Here is a 17,470-nt window from a genome sequence, read left to right on the forward strand (position 1 = left end):
TGATATCTTCAAGATCTAGCTCTTTTCGGTGCCCGATACAATAATGAAGCAGATTTACTTCCCAGATTGGAATTGATAAATCCACCAATGGTACCAAAACCTATTCTTGTTGTAACCAAAATTTTTGCTATTTCAACGTCTGCTTGCAATGAATTATCTCCAGAAATGGATAGAGATACCTAGTACACAAAGAAAAGCCTTCTGATTCTCTCACCCAACAACTGCGAATTAAATTTCTTATCCACGTGCCTTTTCGGTATTGGAGCCTTTCTAATCAATAAAGAATCGATTTGGTCATTAAAAGTTCATAAATCCGTTTATCAGTATCCGGTTTTTCTTGAAATATGAAACTGAGCGTAAAAACCATATCAAACTTTGAACAAAACTTTCTCCTAATTAATGATATTCAGTTGTCTAACTGAGTAGAAGCTGTTTTCGTACGAAATTCGAAATTCCCCCAACTAAGTTATCCTCCTTGTTTTGGACCGAATCAACGATCCATCTAATTTTTTTAATTGAATTCCTTGAAAGTTTAATTGTTGTAATGGATTCGAAAGATTTAATACAAGACGTTCGAAAGACGTCGACGTTAAATATTTAACTATGAACTGTCAAGATAGTATAAATTCCTTCAACGGCATTCATTTTGTAGTCCAGTTATTTTCCAAATCCGAAAAATTCCTTTTGTTATTATAGTTTTTCTGTAAAATATGGATAGAGCTTAAGTTAGTTCATGTTTTTTTGCTATAGCTAATCTATTTCCTTGTGATTTTTGTTCCTATAAAATACTAATTAAAAAGATATACAAGAAACTTGATCAAGAGCTGCTGAATTTACTTTCCCTTTAAAGGGAGAAGGACATTGAAAATACGTGCTATTGCACAACCCCCGTAGACGTTATCGTCTCCTTGCAAATCATCTAGAGACTTTCTACTTCTTGTAAATCCTCTGGAAACTTCTTCATATCTCAACCTCACATCGGCCATCCAGTTGTCCATCCGATTTAGTGCCATATAATATACGTATTATTGCATAACCGCCGTAGATTCTACCATCATTTCTTGCAAACCATCTAGAGATTCTTCTATTTCTTGTAAACCCTCTGGAAACTTCTTCATATCGACAACCCTCAATAGGCCATCCACTTATCTATCCGATTCAGTGTTATATTAAATATGTATTATTACAACTACCCTCGTATAGGAGAAAAATTTTAATATTAAGATAAAATAATTTTCGCGTTTTTACCATTGAATTGAAGCTTTCTTTTCATTATTTTGAGAAAATAGCTCAAACCGGTCTAATTTTTATTTAGATCTCAAGGAAACCAATTTACAAGTTCGCGTCAAACTCTTCCGGGGAAAAAAAGTCGAGGGACATTGACAGAATCATTTGTTCGCATGAATGCGTTCGCGAGACAAATTGATTTTGAAATGATGGATTACGATATTCGAGGATTTCACAAAAACAATCATTAGGTTGTGAATTGACTGATGACTGAATCGAATTGATGAAGGTATCAAATATTGAGTCGTTTTTTAGTAAACATGAGGAGAAGTCACTAAATCGTGATAAATCTCAAAATTAGGGCATTTCATCAACACGTATATGCGAAAAAAATGATTTACGGGGGTTGTCTGATGAGAAGTCTTTTTAAATCAATACATTCAGTCCTGTGATCGTTTCAATTCTTTTAAATAATAGTGTGTGTCCTGATGGGAACGCACTTCGTTCTTCTTTAGTTGAAATCTCTTTTTTGCATTCTCAACACTAACCGAACGCCATCTATAAAATGTGGCCTATACTCCACTTGTAAAATTGGGTTTTAGTGAATCTGGTTTTAATCATACTATCACTTCCTGCAAGTTATCTACGTTTTTGGCTGTTGTTTTTATTAGTAGCACTATTTTTGGGTGTCATTTCATAGAAAAACATATTTTTCTATGAAACTGTTTATCTTAATCGGGAACAGACGATTTTCGTACGCCCTTAACCTATAAATATACTGAAAACATCTAGTACGAAACAAATGTAATTAATAATAATCCTGAAGGATATTATGCACGAGTTGTATTGTTCGTTATTCATCTTATTTCTCATTAATTTTCTTAATCCCAAACTTCATTACTGCTCGCATTTATTAGGTTATGAAAGATTAATTATTATTTTACGATCTTTTTTGCGTAAATAAACGAATATTTGGTATAGTATATCCTTTAAACCTTCAAGAGTTTTTATAATGATTTGAATTTCATTTATTAGATATATAAACGATTTTTGGTAATTTTATATAGTGGGTTGGTGCACCTGTACAACAGTTCCATTTTGACAGCTGATAGGACGATGCATTATTCGTCATAGTAATTTCAAGATATTTTTTACAATAAATTATAATAAAAATTTTCAGTTAACAAATTTTTTTGATAGTAGTGAAGTCGAGAAAAAAATCAATTAAAAACCTAACTTTTTATTAATTAGCAGTTTTAACTTATCTTTCATATTTTCTTTAAAACCATTTAAACTTCTTGATCTTATTATTTGTAATGAATTAAAGTAGAAATTATGTTTATTTTTCATGAAATGATGGGATTTTATGTTGGTTATTAAGTCTATAACAAAAAAATTGTTAGTTGTGAAAAATCTATTGAAAATATTTTTGTTTGTAACAAAATTTCAATGACGAATAAATCAAAAAGTATCGAATTTTCGATAAAACTTTTTTCTACGTTTAATTCCAACAAAATTACCTCCCCTAGGTTAGACTTTTTAGGGTATTTACTACTTTACTGTTAAAATGTCAAGCAAATCGATATGTTTTGATGGAAATCTGAATTAAAACCGTTTTTAAGTGGACTAAAAATATAATAAATAAAAGTTTTTCACCCGATATTTCGCTTAAAGGATGATTAAACAAACTTTTAAATTCAAATATTTCCAAATTCAACTGTCAAACATAAATCAGTGCTACCAACCGACCATCTACGTTACCATGTAATTTCCCTGTAATTATTCAATTACGAATGTGACAATAAATGTTAAATTAGAAAATTCGTCTGTGGAATTTTCTGCATTGCGCTTTTCTAGAACTTCTCGTCGACGATTTCTTTTAAATTGAACTTTTGGTACTCCCATGGTACATTTATGTCTAATTATTCCTGATTTTATTCTCATGTACCATCTACCATTTCTTTGATCCTCTCCATCGTGTAGTTGTAGACCTCTATTTCCTGAAACCGTATTGAATTTCGGGGGTCATGTTTTTCATCGATTTCTTTTTCAAGTCTATTTACGAGTAGTCCTTTCATATAATTTTCCGGGGTTTCCAGAAGGGTTCGTTTGGATCTTTTTGGTTCCTCCTTCCAGGTTAAAAAATGTCGTTTTTTGTATTTCATTTCGAAGTTGTTGAAAACAATTCTTTTTGTTTTGACCGTGATCTTTATAGTTTTAGTTCCCTGTTAGTATCCAGTAACTTTTTCCCATATATCTTTGCCTAGTTCCTTGATTAGCTGTACCCATTTTTCTTTCTTTGTTTCATCTTTTTCGCTGCATCTTCCTGCAGCAGCACTAATAGAAGTAGACAAATTATGAACTCTTAATCAGCTTATTGCTATTTAATTCATCTTGAACCGTGTAGAAATTTTCTTAACGTAATTTCACAACAACTAAATTAGCGTCTTCACCATCTTTAAAATTACAGTGTCTAATGCACGTTTTGATAATCAAGTCACCGTCTTCAGAGAAGCGCTTCAGACAGTATTATTCTTTTGTGAATTTATTAAATTTATATCCACTCGAAAGTTCGTTGTTCTTTGAATAATGATAAAACAGAATAAATGAGATACTAAACAAAGGAGAAAGCTTCTTGTTAGACGACGTTTTCTATATAAAGATATTTTCTTGTAAAGCTCGCCATCGGGAAACACGAACGAGCGTGGAAAACTTAGAGACGCAAATGCAGATTGGAGGATTTCCATTGGGAAATATTGGCTCTAAACAGGCGATACTCGATACCTTACAAGTTCCATTACATACGTCTTATCCTCGTCTTTGTTTTATTCACATATTTGGGGGTTACTGAAGGTGCATTAACGAGCAATTATAGAAAGGTAGTAATGTTGTAAATATTTGTTGCAATTTTCTTTTGATATAAGATGAAGGCGTAAATATACTTGGTGTGGCTTTTACGAAATATTTTTTTCATTGTTCCTTTGTATATATTTATAATGGTCCCAGAAGTACACAGAGTAACAGAGTTTGAACGAAACCAAAGACCAGTGGTCGAGCAAAAGAGGTGAAGATTCCAGAAATGTTGAAGAAAATCAACAAAGTGGTACTGGATGATCGTCCACTGAAAGTTTAAAATTTAAACGAGGTCGTACGACCTGCGAAGACCAGCATCTTACTGGTGGATCAATTGAGGTGAAGACTACAAAAATCCACAAAGCGGTACCAGAACCTGCTCCAAAGAAGGCAAAGATCGTTTCATCTGCAGACAAGGTCTTGGCGTCGGTTTTTTGAGAAGTTGCATTGACTATCTTGAAATTTGAATTGATACCTGATACACCCTATTAGCCAGATTTAGTCTCCTCGTATCATTTTCTGTGGTAAAAGATTTTCCAACAATGTGGAGGCGATGTTTTCTCATTATAAACAAAGTATCGAAATTATTGAACATCCCAAAATTTTTGTGTTTTCTTTGTTGGTCCAGGTTCTTTTGGAACCATCCTCATTATATTCTCGACGTAAGTCAACTGGATCAGATCAAGAAGTGATCAATGAGTGTACCTTTTGAGGTTTTCGTGCTTTATCCTTAGAAGGAGCTCTAAAGTTTCCTTTATTGTAAAGTAGCTCGTACAGGGTGTTTGTTTAGTTGAGAGATTATCCATCCACTTAGTTCAAGAATAGCTCCTTGGAAGAGGCTCGCTTCTTGTTCTCGCTGACTAAGGTTCTGTCTAAGCTCTATTTGAGACTTAAATTTCTTAGTATCCTAATAATCTTTGTACGCACCCAACATCGAATAGTTTTTTCCATAATAAAGCATGTTCCACATAGTCAAATGTTTTCCTAAAATCAATAAATAATGTCAATAATTTTCTAGATGGCAAAAATAAATAATTATTCATAATTGGGGTAATAAATCAAATTTTTCATCATAACTTGTGAGTATAGTGCAATTTAGGTGTGGCTGTTTAACGAATCTGTAGATAAACCAGTTTAGCCGTTGTCTTTTCTTTGTTTTGCCGTCAAAATGATCTACGTAAACACGTTCTGAAGGAACTGGCATAAAAAGTCTTCCTGCACGGTTAAGAACAATGGGAAATTCGCATGGAGCTATGTAGGGTTAGAGGAGTGGTTTATATCGAAGGTTATAATAAATAATATCATAATAACCACACCTCGTATCTATATAAAAAAAAAATATTTCTGATGCCGCTGGCGTCACTTAACTTTTTATTCCTTAAGATTTTCTAACAAAAAAAATGATGATGGCATGGAGATCATGGAAAGTGTAAATCACTCCGGTGTATATGGAGATTCACGCCTGCAGGGACATTTATTTTCTTCCATACTTTCGAATAATGCTTTAACCAATGTTCAATACAGCATACATCTTTATAAAGGATACAGGACTTCCTTTCTACACACACACCTGGATGTTTTACGTTCAGGTATATTTCAGGAGATAATAAAACTTAAAAAACTATGTTGAAGCCGATAATACAGAGTGTTTGTATAAATGAAAATATTATTGAAGCTCTTATTAAGTTTTTTACAAAGTGACTTTATTTTAAGAATAATTCCCCAAATTTCGAGCTTGCCGTTACCAAATCTGTGAAAACTGATTTGGGAACAAAAAGTAGTCAGATCTGGTGGATACTGAGAATGGAGCATTCATTATGATAAAGGTTACCTACAAATTCGTCATTTTTCAAGTGAATTTCTTATACATATGATTACAGCAAATATTAGCTGGTGGAGTATTCATTTTTTTTATTTTCTAGGGTTCTCATCTTCTCTTTTTTTGATGCTACAGTCCGCTGCATGCCTTGACTTTCTATCAAAAGCTGCCCTCTTCCAGTTACATGTCTTCAGCGACTTCTTGCCTTTTCAAAGGTCTTTCAATTGGGTTACGTCTTCCAAAATTGGATGCAAATCTGAAAAAAAAATTATGGAAGTGTATTTAGTACAACCATTTTTGTTCCAATTTTCTTCTTTTTTTAAATGTTGCTTTTAAAATTGCGTTTTTCTGACTAAAACATGCTCAAAAATTGGAAAATCAGGATCAGATCAGCACTTATTGAATCTACTTTAAAAAATCTCTTCGTTAATACAGACCTCTGCAAAGGCTTCTTGTATAGGATCATTCGATATGAAAAATTGCGTGTTTTTCTAAAATTTTTGCTTAATTAAATTGTTTATACACCCTCGTTTAACTGAAAGTCGAATGGGATTACTAACTCGGAAGAGTTGAAATCTGAACAGCCTTATTTACCTTCAAATTTATGTTTTCGAAGCAATGCAGCCGTTCTCCAGGATACGGTCCTTCAAATTAATCCTGACTATAGTGTGCCCTCCTCAATTTTGATCGCCTCCTGTAAATTAGCAACAGCAAATTGAGCAATAAATCAGATTTGTTCGGGAATCATTGTTGGGGGTTGTATATAGTATTTGATATACCACGAAAAACTGAAGGAAATTTAAGATAATTATTGGCATCGTTTCATCAATCATTATCAACGTAAACCCTCAACGCTAATGATAAGAAACACGCCGATACATAACCTCAATCAACGTAAAACGTATCTGATGTTGAAATAACTATCAAAAACCAGTTGACAGTAAATCAAGTCGCCTCCGACAAACGATAAAAAGCGAATAAAAGCGTGCTTGGAGGAGTGGGTCAAGAGGGAGAACTGCAACGTTGTCAGATCAAGTAAGAAGTCACAAGTATCAAATAAATCTAATGACGTTTTGGAAGTATTGAGAGAAAAAGAACTAATTAACCTAATAAAAGATATTGATACCAAGTGCAGAACCAAAATCAGAGTGATCTCTTCAACACTGAAGTAAAACAACTAAACATGCTCATCAACATTGAGAAGATCAAATGCCTGGTGACGTCCAAAGAACTTCTGCATGTTGTAGTGCGAGGGAAAGACGTGCTTTTGTAGCTGATTCCACAGGCTGGCTCTTCTCGAGAAACGAGTCTTGAAAATTGGAGTTCTCGGTATCTACAGACGAACTTCATAAACCACGTCTACAAGGCGGGATTATGTTTAGAGCGTTTACCATGATAACTTTCTTCTATGCTCTAGGTTGTCCAAGTTTCTGATCAACTCTGGATCGTCTATAAAACGAACTGCTTTCTTCTGCATCTTCAGGGTATGCTTAGGAGAAACTCGAGTCAAAAATTATAGAACAGTGAAGGGAATAAATTTAAATAACTGGGATCGGAAATAACGAATAGGGAACGAAAATAGAGATTCATAAAGAACCACCAACCTTTAACGAAATCTTTAAAGTATCGGCAACATTGCTAACGGGTAACGTGTGGGTAAAGAACGTTTGTTCACACGTGTAATTTGCTTTGACTATCGGAGGTCAGGTCCAAAGTGCTTGCTGCTACTTGTCGATTCCCAATTGTTGTATTCGGGCCAGAATATTAGATATATTTGAAAGAAATATTATTTTACTCCTACGACGGTTGCTACTTAAGTTTTGAAAGATAACAAAATTGATGTGAATATGTCAAATTTGACATAACCATTAAAAGTTTGATAATTTTAATGGTGAACGTGAATATGAGTGCTGTTTCTCTATGACTTTCGACGTGGATTAAACCACCAACGGTGTGCCGATGAGGTTTAACTTTTAGTGTCGGAACACTTCTATACAGGACGAATTTAGTGAAGGTCAGATCATGGATATATGTATTTAAAGTTGAAATTGATGACGTAGATCTTCCAAGACGAACTAAATCCAATAAAAGTCCACCAAGTCCACGACAAAGCGATCTCAACGTTTTTCTGAAGAAGCGTTTGAAGCGTTTAAATAACATGTTTTGGTTTAATCGTGAAAAATAATTCCAGCGGTAAAACCTCTTCGACGTGTATGTTTAAATTTATTTCTTAACTACTAAACAATAGGGTGGGCCGTATTTAAACTGTTCGAACATTGTATAATCTCAATGCTATCAAATACAACTATAATTTTAGTTCTTATTGAGAAAATTTTGATCAAATCGAAAATATTACAATAGAATTTGAAAGCGTCATTTTGAGAAACCGCTTTAATCCTCAGCGGTCTCTTTCAAATGTATTAACATCAACAAGCTCTCTACTTCATTTTCTTACCGAGTATAAAATTTTCCCCAAACCCCCGTTGGCACTAATGAGGTTTTCTCTTCCGAAACAACCTCGAATCCAGATGTGTACTGACCCATACTATGAAAGAAAACCAAAAACTGTTTTCGTTTATTTATGGGAATTTTTTGTTTCAAAATTTTCCGGAAACTAACGAAACTTTGTTAATTTGCGTGACCGTTAATTAGGTTGATGTTTTATGTTGTTCAAAAGTTGAATTATGTATATTAGAGTGAAGTTTGATTCATTTAAATATGTCTTAAACAAGTTTTTATAGTCTAAATATGATCAAGAAAAACGCTGTGATAGTACTTATTTTTGCCATATTTTTTGAAGCTTTTTGATGTCGATGGCAAAGAATTTTTTAAACAACTGGGTACATAAACGCATCTACTTCATCGTCGGTGTTCAATTTTTGACCTGTAAGGGTTTTTTTCATTAGTCAAAACATGTAGTAGTAAGGGGATGTTCTAAATCGTACACACAATAGAAAATAATGTCAAAAGGAATCGAGGAAAGTTGATTAGAAATAAAATTCAAAAGGTATTTCAATTCGTGCCGTTTGAAAATTTTTTTCTACTGTGCTAAATCCACTTAAAAAATTGCATAATTTGACAAAAAACCACCTTAATCTGAATGGAAAATGCTTCTACAATTGATCAAACCCATGCAAAAATTTATTGGAAAATATTTTGGAAAACAATCCAATTATAAATATTTAGTAACCCTCGTAGCAATTTTTCGCTTATAGCTTTTTGTGACACCATAACTAGTCCAATCCTGTTTTTATCCTAATATTAGTTTTGTCTTTTGGTCGATGTTTCGTTGGTTTTGGTTGCTTTTCGTCGCAACATGCCTCGGTTGGTAATATTGATATCAATAAGCGACTTGCAACGTAGGAAAGTCACTTTAAATATTAGATGGCTCCTGTAATATCCTTATTTAATAATTTTTGTTCTTTACCAGGATCAATTATAAAAGAAAATTTAATAGAAAATCAGTTAGATTTTGGTTAAACTTATTTTTGATTTTTATGACATTTTTGAACGTGTTTGTTTTATTGAGGAAGTAAACGGAAAACAGACCCAACGGGTACCAAGAAAGAAGAATACCAAGGAAGAGAACCCACGGGTCAGTAATTAAACGTAAAGACGATCTTGGATAAAAGCTAAGGGCGAAAAATAGGCCTTCATGTCGTATTTATGGATTTCAAGCAAGCTTATGATGTAGTAAAGACGACTCAATCAAGTTTTTTTTTTAAATGTCTAGAATTGAGTTGTGCGCTGTCAAAATTTTTGACTAAAGTGAGATTTACACCAATACAAATTATCATTTTCAACAATTCAAACATCAAATAAGTTATTGGAAGAAATTGTTCAAAACGACCGGCGCCTAAACACAAAAGAATTTCTAGAGCGCGTGATCTCATATCCAAAAGAGAACCCCTGGCAAAAAAGAAAAAGTCACAAAAATTACAAAAAAAAGTGATGGCTACAATATTTTGGGACTGCGAAGGTATTGCACCAAAAATTATCGAAAAAGGGGGCGGCAAAATCAGTCGAGGTGTGCATTGGCTTCATGACAACGTTCTAGTCAACAGTGCCCACTATACAGACCTGATCTCGTCCTAATCGACTATCTTTGTTCACTGGGTTTCCATATGAATTTTGAAAAAAATCTAAAATATCTCGAATACACTATATTGTTTCTAAATTGTGCATGAATTCAATCTAAAACTCAAATTAGATATAAAATATAGAAGTTGATATTTACTTTTATAATCAAAACTTTTCGCGGCACACCTTTTATACTAATATATCTTGTAATAATTCGAAAAAGAACTGAAGATCTTGTCGACTCAATCTACGTTATTAAAACTACGAAATCTTCGAGGTTTCACCAATAAAAACTGTCGATAATGAGGTTAAACGTAGTGTATTGGTCAAACTACTAAAAATAACAATTTTTATTAATGCAATTTCTGTGGTTAAAATCTCACGGAACCCAAAGTTTCCGCCTATGGATCGTTCGATAAGAGGTTATATGAAAAATGAAGTTTATTTTTATCCTATAATGTGAAAAAAGAGTATCAGGAACAAAGGGCTCAAGTCACTTTAACCTTTCTCATCCCGGTTAGTTCATTTTACGTATAAACTATTTTTAAGTATCGATTTTATCAGATGTTGATATTCGAAATTCCTTAGAGGATCGCAGGACAGGAAGAAATTGAAACAATGATGATAATGAACTAACGTCAAATGTGAATAGAACTTCGTTACTTCAGATTACCATATTTTCAACTATACGAAGGGCTGGTATACAAATTGAACATAATAGTAAATATAGTACAGGATGTTAAGGTTCATTCTATAAACGAGAACTGATCCCAGTACTTAGGTGTCGAGATATACTGAACTTTAATTAATAAAAACCAAATCCATATTCAAAATTTGATTCATCGTTTATTTGGTTCCATTCGTTTTTGAAGATATTCCAAATATGTGAAATGGAAGTAAGACATTAATTTTGAATATCTTGTTCAATTGAATTGTTTTAGTGCCGATCACACGCTGACCAGAGCGTATTTCCTTTGATATTTTTTATGACCTTTTTTCTTTAAAATCCCTTCACTTTTTACTAGCCTTTGCTGGACACATACACTTTTCTTTTTCAAAAAACTTCTCTCAATCTCCTTTCCACTGTGGAAGGTTAGGAAGATTCGTAGATCTAAGCTGGTATCTCTGGATCTGTGAGTCGTCTTTCACGTTTACTGATCAATAATGATCATTCTTCTTCAGCGGTTATGGTTTTTCGATGCCGTCCTGAACGTTTTCTATCCTAAAAAACTACAAGTTTAAGCGATGTCTTTGTCCAAAACCTATTAATCGTCTTATAGGGATAACTGGGACTAAACTACAATCATAAACCCATAAAAATTATTTTAAATTTATAGGTCGTTAAACAAATCAGTCAGTACAAGTTTTAACTTGTCGCGTTAGATTTTAAGACACCGTATTGACCTTAGCTTTATAATATACAGTGTGTTGCGAAATGTGATGGTTTATTATTATTCACCCTTCACACATTTTATTCATTAGATTGTAAAATCAGTGGAAGTGGTAGTCAAAGGAATGTGGCGTTGCCATTTTTTATTCAATTTCGCCCGTATATCACTTCGATTAAGCTATAAATAAGATTTCTGTTTTAAATTGAAAAAAAGCTTCATCCTATCATCTGAGTGATATTATATAAACAGGATTTGGACAATTATGAAAAAAATCCGCAACCAAATAATTGAAGAAGCGAAGTCGCAATTCTCACATGGAAAATCGTCTTCAAAATTCAGCAAACACGCATAAGGTTGCTTTTCAGTGGTTATTCGCCTAGTTAAAATTGATTCAGTTGATGCTGGTGGTCAAAAACTAGACGGAGGATCATGGACTGTCGTTGGTCCTAAATAAGATTAATGTCAAATGGGAATTAAACAATTTGAAACAAAAAGCACCAACCAAGTATTTAGAACCATTCGAATTTGATTATCGATTGCGCAAACAGATGATTGAAGATTCGATGTTAGTAGAATGTGCAGAGGATGTAGCAGCACTCAACGTTGCTCGGGATCTGGAGCTGATCTAGTTAAAATCGATTCAGATGATGCTGGTGGTCAAAAACTAGACGGAGGATCATGGACTGATGTTGGTCCTAAACAAGATTAATGTCGAATGGGAATTGAACAACTAGAAACAAAAAGCACCAACCAAGTATGGAATACGATTATCGATTGCGCAAACAGATGATTGAAGATTCGATGTTAGTAGAATGCGCAGAGGATGTAGTAGTAGTCAACGTTACTCGGGATCTGGAGCTGACTTAAAATTGATTCAGGTGATGCTGGTGGTTGACAACTGGATAGAGGATCTTGGACTGTTTTTGGTCCTAAACAATACGCATGTGGAGTGAGAAATATCGAATCGATAATAAGCTGAGCTTCCTAGAGCCCTTCTTAAAGTCAAACAACAATTGAAAATGTATATTCATTAGAGTTATTTTGAACTACCCTTGCATATTTTCGAATTCTCTTTAATACACTAACAATCTGTATAAACTTAGCTTATCCGAAAAGGTGATTATAACTTTAAATTGTGAAGACTAACGTTAATCAAAATTCCAATCGTTCGTTAAATTTAATGAGACCACTTTAGACACAAACCGGTATTAAAACGTTATCCTTTGACACTGTAAATAGGTCCTCGCAAGGATAATAGTTAAGAATCTTTGTTCAGTTTATATCTTTGAGACCGCGCCGACAACAATTACCTTTGTATATGACTTTGAAATATAATTACACACTTTACTAATTGTCATATATAACAAAGACTCGTTGTTTTTTGAACAATAGAAGATGTTCAACATCAGAACTACGTGTAATTGATAATCAGATCACATAATCTATTATCGAAGTCTTTTCGACTTTCCGCACCTCCTCTTCAGAAGGTATTCTACTGGACCTCTGGAGAAGTTCCCCAGGTTATAAATCTTTAGGATTGTCTCAATTTCCACGAAGATGCCATCTTCGTTGGGCTGTGGTTTTATATTTGGGGTCGTTGCCTCTTTATTTCTTATTTTTCAGTGCGTAGCCACTAAAGACCGTTGAGATATCAAATAAAATGTCTTTGTCTAAAAAACAGTTAGTGCTTCTCCTAGGGGCGCACGGAAAATCCGTCAACTTATTTTTCTTTAATATTTCTCTTCGAATAAGAGGTAAAAGACTTGGAGTTTGTTTCTGCTCAACCGATTTCCATGAACTCTATGTTGTTTGAAGAAGCTTTTGTCCAGCTATACGAAATATATTATTAGCAACGTGAATGCTAGAGGGCGTGGTTCTTCAATTCTTATAAGAGATTCAATGACAAGTTTTTTCTAAATACCGACCGATATTCACTATTTTCAAAAGCCCTGTAAAATTTTAGTTGTTAAAGTTCTATTTTCTTCCATTTCGGAATAAAAACTTAATGGAGTTGTGATTATTAGAAAAAATCCCATTTAAGGACATAAATTTAATCGACTCGTTTATCAATGCACAGCGTTAAGACTAAAAAAAATGATAAATCGCATCTCCATTATTAAATCCATTAGATATGTTCAAACGCAGACAATTTTCCTAATTCTTCCACGGTCATTAAAAATGACCCCGAAGTTATTAAAAATGACCCGTATTTTCAAATGGCAAGTTTTAATGTTGGAGTTTGTTGGAAGGCGTAATTTCAACTCATCTCGTTAAGAAAGGGATGAAATGTGGGATCTGACGACATGCTGCCGAAGAAGCTGTTGAAATCAGTGAAGAAGAAAGAGGGTTTATAACAAAAAAATGCGGGGATGAAATTGTTTAAAGAAATATTGGATTTTTTATTATTTTCAATCACAATTGTGGATTTGATATACAATGGGGGCACTGTTTAAATAATACACCACGTTTAGTGTCTCTCCGCCCCACCAAGAAGCAGAAGGGTGGTTGAATTTCCATGAAATTCTCTCAATTGCGATTTTCTTTGATTGTACCTCAATCGGAATGGAAATTGTTTCAAAAGCATGCAAAAGAAAGAGATAAATATTTGTTTTTATTCGTCTACATCAAAACTTAGTAGCAACCCTCGTATAAGACCTTCAAAATCGTTACCAAGACGAAATTTTTAGTGTGAAATATTCCTTGTTTCTTTCAGGAAACGAAAAATGTAAGAAGGATGATCCTTGTTAAGACTCGAGTCTTATCTTCCCAGTTGGTGATTGCGTGGTTGCTGCTGGTAGCTGCATTGTGTTCATTTCTCGGTAAGTCCTTTTAATGCATTTTTAACCCCAATTTATAATAAGAACTCTTTCACTTAAGCTTGTACTATTAGCGGGATTAACAGATTCATAAAAGTACACTGAAAAAAATATTAATATTATATCAATACATAATTTTGAAATAATCTATATACAATGTGTCAATGAGTTCAATCTCACTACTAAGGGTTTTACGAGATCTATGAACACGGCTATCACGACAAAAAAATCTACGAGGTAGTTAATGATCAGGGTGGCCGACGTCTAGGTCGTCTTTTGGAAACTCGTAGAAATTCTTCAGGTCCCTGAACACGAATAGCATAACTGCAAAGACTTGTGAGATACCTGGTGCCCGAGGTTGAACGTTTATACATCGTCTCCTAGAGCTTCGTGGAAATTCGTTATGAAATTGATTAATTTTATTGTCCTGGGGGTTTTCCAGGCCCTTAAAGAGGAATAGCATGACCGCGACCACTTGTAAGGTACTTGGTACCTAGAGCTTCCTTGAAAATTCGTTATGGATTTTGCCGATTATATTGTCCTGGGGGTTTTCCAGGTCCCTGAACACGAATAGCATGGCTGCGATGACTTGTGAGGTACCTGGTGCCCTGCGTAGAAAGTTTATACGTCCTATCCAAGAGCTCCGAGGAAATTCGTTATGAAATTGGCCAATTTTATTGTCCAGGGTTTTTCCAGGTCCTTGAATAGCATGATCGCGATGATTTGAGAGGTACCTGGAGCTCGGGATGGAAAGTTTATACATCATTTCCTAGAGCCTCCTTGGAAATTCGTTATGAATTTTGCCAATTATATTGTCCTGGTGGTTTCCAGGTCCCTGAACACGAATAGCATTACCGCGATGACTTGTGAGGTACAGACTGCGTTTCAATCGAATATATTTCAAATTTGGCGCTTTTAGTGGAGTTGGCAATATTGATAATATATCCAACATCCAAGATTACCAACGCATATATAGAAAATGGAATGGAAGGCGACAAAAATTAAAGAAACAGAATAGTAATGCAGCAAAAAAATTGATATAGAATAAGTTTTTCACTGTTTTTTGTAAAAAATAAACTAATTTTAATGAAAAGGAATCACTCAGACTGCTCGAAAATTTACAAATTTTGTGTTATAATAAAACCTGAACTATTTTCACAGCCGTTTAAACAAGAAAATTGATAAGATTTTGCAAAAAGGGTGAATAAAAATCAAAGTATATCGTTTACATTCTTACGATCGCACAAGCTGTGACAATTTATGTTATACAGGGAACAATTCGCTTAAATTACTTCGTATGTGTTATTTGTGAATAGGAAACAACAGACGATGAAATATGTGACATAAATAACATTTTATACATCTGTCCTCATTCGGCTGCAACAAGCGTTTTTATATGTCTATGTTCTGTGATCGTATCTGTCTATGATCCCACGTCAATAATATTGTAGGTTATGTCATCTATCATGAGTCAAATCTCATGATATCTGTCCTCGTTCGGCTGCTACCAGCGTTTCAATATGTCTATGTTCTATGATCGTATCTGTCTATGATCCCATATCAATCATCTTGTGGGTTATGTCATATATCATGTGTCAATTATCGTGATATCTACATCTAATTAAAAAAATTTTTGGTGACAATCTGTATGATAAAAAATCTAAGATTAGACGCTCAAATTAATAGTCATAAAAAAATAAAACCTGTCGAGAGCTGAACGAAAACATTCTCTTATAATTTGTGTTAGATCGAGGAATTTTTTTTTCGTAGAACAAATCAAACGAAAAGTCTTTTAAATGGATTAGCTGACGAAGCATAAAACTGCTCCTGGATAGTTTTGAATAGCTTCGACTACTGACAAATGCAGTGCCATGATTTCTAGTATAAATATATATCTTGGAAAAGTGGAAAAACTGCGGAGCGCTATGCCATCTTTCCAGATTATTAAAGACTAACCTCAAGTGCAGGAATGTAAAGAATTGATTAACCACTCGTAAATTTCACTCCTATCAATTAAAAATTTTTTTTGTTAATATATTCAAAGTAAACGAAGCTGAAAAAAGGTTAAGCTGAGACATGATGGTTACTGGTATAACATAATTTGATCAATTATAATGAAAAAATAAGGTTAAAAGTTGAAATTTGACAATTAGTGCAATTTTCGTGTAACTACATGTTTCAGTGTATGCATGCAATCATTTTTGTCTGTGGATAATCTTCCCCACACCTGACGCACCTCATAAAATCTTCGATTTCAGTTACTACGTCAGTTTCTAAAATTATTTGGGTCCAGTATAGACCTAGACTTGGGTCAAGTATGTATAACTCTGGCCCTAGCTTGGAATCCATTATTGTCCCAGACTTGGAGGGACTCCCTCGCTTGATTTGCAAGCCTGGAACAGGCCTGGTTGCCTAGATATACCCAAGACTGGTCTTCAACCCTGAGCCAGGCTGATAGGATGGCCGAGGTTGTGTTACCCAGAGTTCAGCCCGTCTTGGGCCAAGGCTGGGTTTCCAAGCGATGATCCAAGCTAAGCCCAGTCGTTCAAAACTGGGGCCTCCTACATGGGAATGCGCCTTTCTCTGATTTTTCAAAGAAGTTATAATAGTCGCTACCACCATTTTGTACAGTACCCTTCTTTCCAAATTGGTATCTGGTAATGCCATACAAGGAACCAAAAACCAGTGAGTGAAAATCTGAATAAGCGCTCACCCTGTATCTTGTGCTGTATTTTTAGGTATAGACGATGAATTTTGAACACCTTGTATCTAATATTCGATGTAATTTCTCTATTACACTTGATAATAAAACTAGTTTTGAATTTTTGACTGAAACATTTTCTATTCAATATATTTTGGTATTTCCAAAAAGGATTTTAAATATTAGATTCACACTCGATAGATTTTCCTCGATTTTCCAACAACCTATTGCTTTTTTATAAAGATATCATAAACAACAAATTTCCCACAAATATGTGTTCACCTAAAGGGTTTCTTCCGATATTTTCTTGGGTAATATATGATGTGAGATTTTTATTATAAAAGACTTCAAAGTATGTTAATTTCTTGAATAAATATTTAGTTTTTCATAAAAAACTGTTTTTTATGTGGAGAATTTACCTCAGAAAATTCGCCATATACCTCAGATTCAGTGGTTTACAGAGGTTTTTACCAGACGCAATCTACGGGAAAATTTTGTTAACCTTTATGGAGACCATAAAAATCAAAATACCAATTTTTTTCATTGTCAGGGTTAAGGTAAATAGATAAGTTATTGTAAATTC

General features: G+C 33.9%; 1 protein-coding gene across 2 annotated transcripts in view; it reads left to right on the forward strand.

Moving 5' to 3' along the window:
- The window catches only part of LOC130893293 (lachesin-like), a 101,485-nt gene that overhangs the window by 19,354 nt on the left and 64,661 nt on the right, over positions 1-17,470 (forward strand). For both annotated transcript variants that reach the window (XM_057799276.1, XM_057799277.1), the window contains exon 2: positions 14,084-14,189. In XM_057799276.1, the coding sequence (XP_057655259.1) occupies positions 14,105-14,189 (85 nt within the window). In that variant the 5' untranslated portion in view covers positions 14,084-14,104. The remainder of the gene's footprint in view (positions 1-14,083; positions 14,190-17,470) is intronic.

This window comes from Diorhabda carinulata, chromosome 4, assembly GCF_026250575.1.
Source record: "Diorhabda carinulata isolate Delta chromosome 4, icDioCari1.1, whole genome shotgun sequence".
Classification (NCBI taxonomy): Eukaryota; Metazoa; Arthropoda; class Insecta; order Coleoptera; family Chrysomelidae; genus Diorhabda; species Diorhabda carinulata.